This window comes from Mastomys coucha, unplaced genomic scaffold (assembly GCF_008632895.1).
Source record: "Mastomys coucha isolate ucsf_1 unplaced genomic scaffold, UCSF_Mcou_1 pScaffold22, whole genome shotgun sequence".
Lineage (NCBI taxonomy): Eukaryota > Metazoa > Chordata > Mammalia > Rodentia > Muridae > Mastomys > Mastomys coucha.
Window position 1 is genome coordinate 158,270,927 of NW_022196905.1, and position 9,357 is coordinate 158,280,283.

Below are 9,357 nucleotides of genomic sequence, written 5' to 3' on the forward strand. Positions count from 1 at the left end.
GGGTGCTTGGCTACAGAATCAATGTCTGTAGCATGCTGGCGTGGCTGGCTTAAGGACAGCTTCGAGGGTATAGTTTCCAAGCGTGTTTTCAAGTACACAGAACACTTTAACATATGTACTATGCTTCAGTGCAAGTATTAGCAAATGCCCCTAGAAAGCAGCATGCAAAAGTCATGGATGAACATTCTGTCTCATTTAGGGTTTCTATTGCTGTGTTTTAAAAAACAAAAAAACAAAAAGCAAAACAAAAAATGAAAAACAAACAAAAACCATACAAACAAAAAACCACCATGGCCCGAAGCAACTTGGAGGGAAAGGGTTTATATCAGCTTCACACTGTCAGGTCACGCCCCATCACTGAGGAAAGCCAGGGAAGGGACCTGCAGGTGGCAGCTGAAGCAGACCGCATGAAGGCGAGCTGCATCCTGACTTTCTCTGCATGGCTTGCCTAGCCTGCTTTCTTAGAGCACCCACGACCACAAGCCCAGGGGTGGCGTCACCCACAGTGAGATGGACCCTCCCACACCAATCATCAATCAAGAAAATGTCCCACAAGTTTCCTCCAAGCCAGTCTCGTTGGGATCAATTTCTCAGCAGAGGTTCCCTCTTCCCAAATGACCCCAGCTGTGTCGAGCTAACATTAAACTGCTACATGGTCCAACAAAATCGATAAAAAGAATATGGATAATTTTTAAAAGGATAAAAATGATATGGATTATTGGGTCTGGTGGTGTCCAGCTGTCAACCTAGATACTCTGGAAGCTGAGGCAGGAGAATTGGAAGTTCAAGGCCAGCCTGAGCTACAGAGTGAATTCAAGTCCTGTCTGACCGGAAGAATGAGATCAAGGCATGGTGGGTAACTAGCTTGACCCAATAATAATAAAGATAAAGGGCTGGGAATATATAGTGCTGTGGCAGAGTGCCACTCATGCATATGCAAGGCCCTGAGTTCAATCCTGAGCATGACAGTGAATGAATGAATGAATGAATGAATGACAAATATTTAGACATTTAAGACCACTTAAAAAAATAGTTGTACTGTTATCTTCAAAACTCTGTCAAAGACGAAATGGGTCTGAAAATCACAGCACAATTTGATTTTAGTAATCTTAAAAACATTCAGGACAGATTTACGATAGTAAAGTTGTTGTGATAATGGCCTGTGTGCAAAACTTATTAAGAAGTGGTGAGATCAGTCAGTGCCTTGGCAGGCAGTATCAGAGGGTAGCAGAGAGGATGCTGGGACCAGGGAAATGGAAACATAAACCAGAACCAAAAGGAAAACCTGGAAAAGCCAAAGACTGGTTGGTCTCCGACAAATGGACTCTGGTAACATTTATGGAGAGAGGAACGGAGAAGGAAAGGAGGAAGGACAGGTTGATTCAGTGGAGGACATGGCAGCATCTGTTTGTACAGAGTCAAAACTCTAGCTCAGTAAACTGAAATAGTTTAGTGAGATTACAGTTCTCTTGTGAGAATCACCTGGCCCTGAATCAGGTGCCTAACTCAGATGCAAATCCCCCAGCGTGATACCCAGGCTGTTCAGCATCTGGGGAGGATGTAGGAGACAGTAGGGCTCCCCTGTGTCCCAGCTTACAGAGCTATTCACTACTTAGAAAGCAACTTACCATCCTTAGGTCCCCCATCCATCAGGTGTCACCACTGGGTCACTTTTCTACCTGCTTCTCGCCTGTGTCTCTAGTCTTTACATAGTCCATATACAAAGGCCTCCCTTTATGGGAAGTTCATAATGGCTAGCATATTGTTTAGTATATTTTCATCTTATATGCTGTAGTCGTTGTGGGTTCCTGGGGCATTTTGAGATTCCAGTCACTGCCCACACAGAGGAGGATCTGCCCGGGAGCTAGTGCCCTCAGCAGCATCTGCATTTTCCTGAACAGTGTTGGGGCAGCCTCCGTCTGGTAACTAAGCAGGCCATGATCTCAGACTTAATTTGCTGTCACCTTGGTCTGTGCACCCAGATGAAATGATTTACGATGACGTGGAGAATGGCGACGAAGGTGGAAACAGCTCCCCGGAGTACGGGTGGAGTTCCAGTGAATTTGAAAGCTACGAGGAGCCAAGTGACTCTGAGGGCAAGAATGGAGTTCCCAGGTCCTTCCTGCGCAGCAGTCATAAAAAGCAAGTATGTGCTCAGTCTATGTGCTCACCTGGGAACAGGACTGGGAAATATGTTTTGAGTCACACACTTCTGTGGTTAGTTCCCAGGCATTCAAATGTAGTTTGGAGAGCATAGGGTACCAGCGAGGTAGTCTCCTATCTGTAAGCACAGGAGGATCTGGCTGTTACACCATCAAAAAGTCACTGCAGTACTAAACAGACTCATCATCCAGAATCTGAGAAGGTGGTAAAAGCCACGCATGTTGACACAAGTGTAATCCCAGCACTTGGGAGGTTGAAGTAGGACTGTCAGGACTGACCGCCTGGGCTGTGGTATCAGGACAGGTAGGGCTACAGAGAAAGACTCCCCCCCCAAAAAAAGACAAAGTTTAAAAGGAAGAAAAGTATCAGTGGGCACCAACTTGAAGCAGTCTGGTAGCCGAGGGCCTTCTGCACCGAGTGAGCTGGCCACGCCGTTTAGACAGGGCAGACCCAGCTCTGCTTTGTTCTGCCACTGATCTGCCGGTGACAAATTGCACTGTTGAGCTGGATGAAAACCAAGGGCCGAGGAACTGAGCAGAGGCTGCAGCCTCCCTGATCATTGTTCCCTAGAGAGAACGTTTAGCTTAGGGGCATAAAGCGTTTTAGGTTACAGTCCAGGGAGGAACTCAGAAGCCCTCAGAGTTCGACTGAGGGTGCTCCTGGCCCTGACAACAGCCTGAGGTGAGCTCTGTAGTGGGGTTCTCTGTGGCTGGCAGGGTCACATAATCTGGTTGCTGGGGTCCCCTTTGGCTAGGTGTAGAAGGATCTATCGGTACTGAGTGTACTCCTGTTTGTGGCAGGGCGTAAGGGTTCGTACAGTCACGGTGGTGTTTGAGCCCTTCCTGTGAGCCTGGCAGGCAGCCCATCTGGGGTCCTCGGCTAAGCCCTAGGGTTCTGCCCTTGTAACGGTTACCCATCACCTCCCTCACCTGCCTGCCTTCCCCTGCAAGTTGTCACCTGAGAGCGCTCATTTCCTCCGACTTATTTCAGACCCAAGGACAGGAGGATGATGGACCTTCAGTCAGGCTTTCTCCAGGAACATAGGTGGTTTTTTTTTTTTTTTTTGGTTGTTGTTTTTTGGTTTTGTTTGGTTTTTTATGATCAGGAGTGCAGCTGAGATCTGTCCAGGGATGGACCTGCAGTTATAGCCAAGGGAGCTTAGAATGAGGTAATATTTGTTTGCATAAAGTCATATTAGATACTCCTGACCTAAAACAAGGTCATTAAAGAGTAGCCCGGCTGGAGGAGCATCCAGGGTGCCTAGGACCCTGTGTCGCAGCAAACACTTGAGGCCTGTTTGCTTGACTGACTTGGGCAGAGGGCACCCAGTCTGACAGTGCCAGTGGGGCTGCTCTGTTCGCCCTCAAGGTGGACTCATGGTTACTGTCAAGCCTCCAGAAAAGCCATTGAGGACAGCAGATGGCTCAGCAGCCTTTTGTTGCTCGAAGTGCTAGAGATGCCACTGGGAAGCAGCCTACGAGTGTGGAGTGGTGTGTATAGAGGGTACAGAGCCCACATCTCTTGCTTGGAGGATGGGGCTGTGAATAGGGGTCCTTGTGCGGTAGGCCTGTCCAGAAGTACATGGAGAACAGGCTTTCCAGATGAATGTGCATTGTTTTTAAAACTTGAGTTGTTAAAGTGGGTATCAACTTTCTATTAAAAATGATTTAAAGTGTCCTTGTCCTGGTTAACATGAGACATTACTCCCAGGGGAGAGGCGGCAGGCTCTGTGTCTTTCAGATGGTGATAACAGTAGGAAGTGTGGCTGGGCACACTCCAGCCAACTCCTCAGTCAGGACATCAATTAGCATGAAGACTGTCTTCCCTAGAGCAACTGTACTCCAGCAGGGTCCTGAAAGCCAGGTTCCTCCCCTCGGATGCTGATGCAGAAGAGCCTTAAGCCTTAAGTGCATTTTGCATGTGCCAGCTCTTGTCTCCCAGAGATATAACTGAATGATCGTACATAGATCTTTCTGTACATTTACTGGCTTTGCTCTTCTCTGGAGCACAGGCAGCCTGCTGGTGGAAGGAGTGCACATCCTTCTTGTATGTCTTACTCACATATGTTTTACCACGGGTCAGTGGAGCTGGTGGTTGCCTCCAACCAGAAGGTGCCACATCTTTCATGCAGGATAGCCTCTGGGGACCCACAGAGCCTGTTCTGAAAAGCGTATCTCTTTGTGCTACAGCTCTCTCATGACCTAACCCGCTTTAAGGCGCACTGTGAGGAAAAGATGAGAGGCTTGGTGGCCAGTACGGTGGGAGCCATGGAAGTGCAGCAGGCAAAGCAGAGGCAGGAGCGGAAGGTAGTGTGGCTCCTCCTTACCCTCTGCAATGAGCACGTGGTCCAGAGCAGACCAGGGAGTGCACAGGACAGACGCCCTGTGCAACTCAGCCAGAACAGTGGTTCTCAAAGCCTGGCCCAGAGCTTCCAGGCCACTTGAGCATTTCCTGGGCCGTCGTTAGCGATCTCTGAACTTGTTCTCTCACAAGGGCAGAGAGGGGGCTTCTAGGCGCTTGCAATGTGTGACGTCACCACAGGTGTGGAGTCATCAGTGTCTGGGAGATTCCCAAACACTGGAAATAAATATTGATTTTTGTTTTGGAAAATAGAATCACTTCTTATAATTGTGTTATTTAATGTAAAATGCAACAGATTGATTATCAATTTTAACTCGAATATGGTTGCAATAGATGAATAAAATATAAGCAAAAGCTATGAGGGTGTTCAGTGGTCTTTAAGAGCCCAGTGGAGTAAAGCCAGTGCCTCGCAAGCTCAAGGCCCTGGGCTCCATTTCCAGCTCCAAATCGCCACTGAGCATGACCGAAGTTTAAGGGGCTCTTAGGCCAAACTTTTGAGAACTACTGGGTTTGCATATCTTAGTCCTCTGAGATGTGTTTTTAAAAGGGCACTGTCAAGTAACTTTCGCTGACTCTCCATCCTTTGGTAATGTGAGATTTACTCATGTGTTAGATGGGATTTCACCAAAGAGAGACATCCTTGGAGCCAGCCCCAGGCAGGCAATGGCTCCACTCTTCAGCATCTATACACTAGGCTTTCTGAAGAGCTACCTTCCCATGAGGCACGCCACAGTTTGGCCAGCATCTGGTTGGTTCCCCGCAGGGCAGTAAGAAGACAGACGCAGATCCAGGAGACAGTCTGCTGGCTCTGGGATTTTCCTGGGAGCCGTGGGCTCTCTGCTAGGTGGGGTAACATGCTGCACAGGTCCGCATGGTCTAACCTAGGAATGTATGGATGATTGTGATTGGCAAGTCCAAAGAGGTGAGCAACAGTAAGAGCCCAGCATTCAGGTTGAGCCTTGAGTGCGCCTCCTCAGCTAGCTCCTGGAGTTCAGTCTTTTCTGCCTAACATTGGAGGCCAGCTTTGGGGTCTAGAGGGCCCCACCTGCCCCCAGTCTGCGTTCCTCTGATTATTCTGATGTGGTCAAATGGGACCGAGGAGCAGCTGCCCATGGTTGGGTGGAAACAGGACCTTCAGTGAGCTCAAAGAGCTAGCCATTGACATCCCAATAGGTTAAGACCATGTGTGGGGCTCTGGGGTGCAGGAGTTAGAATGCGGAACAAAAGTCACTTTAAAGTCCCATCACAGGAAACAACGGTTAGAAAAGAGATAGAAATCTGAGTTGGGGCACTGGGTTGAAAGTGTAGGCCAGGGGTTAATTATATCTGTGATGAATGGTCATTGTGTGGAAAGCCATACCTGCATTGGGACATAAGGGCCTTCAGGGTAGACCCCTCCAATCACAACCAGTCAAGACTCTCTGGTCTCCTGGAGGAAGTGGTCCAGAGCAGGTAGCAGAGGGCATGAGCTGCAGGCTTAGCTGCCATGGCAGCCTGCTGAGGGTTGAAGTGGCTTGCTGAAAGGTTGGTGTGAGAGATGCTGGTTTGTTTGTTCATCAGCCTCTTGGGCTTTCTCTGAAAGGACATCCAGTGTCCGCTGCCAACACCTTCAGTACCAGCTGTTAAAAAAAAAAAAAAAAAAAAGTAAGAACTGAGATGGCAACTGTGCCAAGCCACTCCTGGACACCTGTGGCTTACATTTGACCATTCAATCCCAGCCCTGGCTGGAGGAAACCAGGGCCAGTGAACTCACCCTGCATGGGTTGTCTTTCTGATTTATGTCCCCACAGAGGAATTGGCTGCCTTCCTTCCTACCCCCTGGGCCAGCCTCAGCCCACTGTCTAGCCCGGACTCTATCTTGCCCTTCTGAGCAACTGGGTGCAGTCTTGACCTGGGACACGGCAGGAAGGACCCAGCGTGGGGAACCACCAGAAGCTTGTTTGAAGCCCCGAGCATGCAGTTAATGTTTCTGTCCTTGGATTAGGGGCACACGACTATCTGCCACTCTTCAAAGCTCCCTGTGTTAGGGAAAGATTGGGGGTGGGGGAAGGTCTTTGATGTAGCAGAAGGTTTTTGAACCCTGCCAAGGAAGGGATTGTCTTTAACAACAAAAAAGCAGACAGAAAGAAAAAAAAATCAAAATCAAAAATATCCCAGAACCACAAACACATATACGCTGAATATAACCAAGACACCTCCCCCAAATTGAAAAGCTCATTCCAGGTAACATTTAGACCGAGACTACTTGACAGTATTCTTTTAAAGTAGCATGAGGTAGCATTGTGTGGGCGATCGCAGCGACTGACTCGTTTGCCTCTGTCTTACAGATGCAGAAGTTTATGAAGGCAGCCAAGGAGGGCACCAAAGACGGGCTGGAGAAGACCAAGGCCGCTGTGAAGAGAGGCCGCTCCTTCATCAGGACCAGGTCCTTGGTCGCTCAAGGTCTGGGCCAATCCTTGCATGAAGCACGAAAGGGCTCCCTTTCCCTTATGGCAGGACTCTTGTGAGGAGGCAGCGTGGAAAGTTCCAGGACCCATCCCCTCAGTAGGGGGGACTCCCGCTCCACCCAGCTGACCTGGGCCTGCCCCTCCAAAATGAAGGATGGTTTGCTCTTAAAGGGCCCCACATAGCCTCCGAGTATGGAGACTCCCTGGCAAAATACATAAAGGGCTGCACACAACAAAATCGGAGAATTGAGGGCGTGGCTGTAATTAGCTGACTCTCCAGCTGCCTCCTCACAAGAGCTGTGCTCCTCAGCCTTCCCAAAGCTTTACTACACTTCTGCATTTTGTGGTGAACTCCAACCAAATGTTATTTTTGATGCTCTTTTGAAACTGTAATTTTGCTTCTGTTATGAATTGTAATGTACACATCTGTGTTTTCTGATGCTCTTTGGTGACCCCTGTGGAAGGGTCGTTTGATTCCCCCAGTGGGGTTGTGACCCTCAGATTGAGAACTCGCTGCCACAGAGGCTAGTTCATGCCCCCAACGGCTCCGCCGTGGCCCTTCCCTATAGCCCTCAGGTGCTGGGACCCTCTCTGTGGATTCTTACTTCACCCATCCCAAATCACACCAGTGCACGACACTGATAACGGATCGGCTCTCCCAGCTTTGCCGCTCTGCATGGACTAGAGTTCATGACAGGAGGGAGCTATCTGCCCAAGGGTTATAGAATCCTTGTTGGTGAGGGAAGAGATTCCCTAAATCTCACTGAACATTGTCACCTGTGTGACACTGAATGCTCTCGCTGAGCTGCAGGCGTGAGATCCTTTGAGTCAGAGGCAGGCCAGGTACCACCGCTCCTGGGAATCAATATCCCAGCTAGGATCTGAAAGCTGGTGAGGCCTCCAGGGATGGATGGCGAAGCTGTGGCTCAGGATGGGATGATTGTCTTGGGTTTTGGGTAGGAAAGGGGTTCAGAGGCTCAAAGGTGTGTCCCTAAACAGGCCACCTGTCCCCACTTCCCCAGATGCCCCTGAGTTACCAGGAAAGTTCTTTGAAAACACCACATGCACAGGTTCCAGCCATCCAATCAGCCACTCGGGGTTTCTCTTACCTAGACACTCCTGTGCCCATTGCTTCAGACACAGTGCACGTAGCTCTGTCTGGGTTTTAGATGTGGATTAAGTTTGGGTGTAAACTTTTCTTCCTTGTGCTGGGAATGGAACTCGGGGCCTCGAACATGTCGACCAGCAGTCGCCACTGAGCTGTGCTTTAGTTTAAAGCTTCTGTGCTTTCTTAGACCGTAGTGGGAGAGAGACAGGAAGTTAGTGAGTAGGTACCACCCTGCTGCTTGCCTGTTTCTGTGTGGTGCCACGTAATGTTTAAAAACTAAAATACCTATTTCTACTCTTCTGCCTGGCTACCTGGTATCTCTGATTGAAGCTAAACTTCAAAAATCTCAAATACTGGCACTTCTTTTTACCCTTGTGGAAGAATTTCCTATTGAGTCTGATAAAATTTCAATTTAATAATAGCCAGATGGGAAGTAAGCATTTGGGCTTGAAATGCTTGCACAAAAGATTTATTTTATTTTAAAAATATAGCTTATTTTACTGTGCTATAATGCCATAAACATAGAATTTTAACGTGAAACCCATGCACGCTCTCTCTCTGTGTATCTCTCTCTCTGTGTCTCTCTCTTTCTCTCTCAGATCACAGGTATTATTTTGAAGAAGAGCAGAATTTATTCATTGATGTTGACTGCAAGCACCCGGAGGCTGTCCTCACCCCAATGCCCGAGGGCTTGTCTCAGCAGCAGGTAAGCGAGCCACCGCTGCTCGCGTGGAGGAGCTGCCACTACTACCATAGACTGGGGCTTCCACAGTTTGCTCCTAACACAGCAACGAAAAGATCGGGTCCAGACCCTTATATGCCATAAATATCATCAATACTGTAGGTGTGATGAATATGTGACTTCCTTGTCACGCGTCATTTGTTCTATCTGATATGATGCTTTTGTAGAGTAAGACACAGTGGTCACAGTGGTCAGGCCCCGTGACCTTAACCTCTCTTAGAATGAAAACAGAACCAAAGAAAAAGTGGCAGGGAATAAAGAGACGTGGTCCATGAGCAAGGTCTCATACACTCACACACCCACACCCACACCCACACACACACCTCTTTATATATCCTAGGAAAGCTTATTATAGACTTAGTTCTGTGGGTTGAATAAGTAGTCCTTTTCCTAACAGAGCAATGACTGTCTTGTTTTTTATTTTATTTTATTTTATTTTATTTTATTTTATTTTTTTATTTTATTTTCTTTAAAAAAACTTTTATTGCATTATGATGAGAAAAGTTACATGATTTCAATTTATCTGAATTTGTTAA

General features: G+C 48.0%; 1 protein-coding gene across 5 annotated transcripts in view; it reads left to right on the forward strand.

Moving 5' to 3' along the window:
- Positions 1–9,357, forward strand: part of Arhgef10 (Rho guanine nucleotide exchange factor 10) — a 95,476-nt gene that overhangs the window by 36,686 nt on the left and 49,433 nt on the right. For 3 of the 5 annotated variants that reach the window (XM_031339186.1, XM_031339181.1, XM_031339182.1), the window contains exons 8-11: positions 1,983–2,146; positions 4,353–4,469; positions 6,852–6,966; positions 8,679–8,785. In XM_031339186.1, coding sequence (XP_031195046.1) covers positions 1,983–2,146; positions 4,353–4,469; positions 6,852–6,966; positions 8,679–8,785 — 503 coding nt within the window. The remainder of the gene's footprint in view (positions 1–1,982; positions 2,147–4,352; positions 4,470–6,851; positions 6,967–8,678; positions 8,786–9,357) is intronic. The other 2 variants (XM_031339187.1, XM_031339185.1) reach the window with 1 other exon arrangement.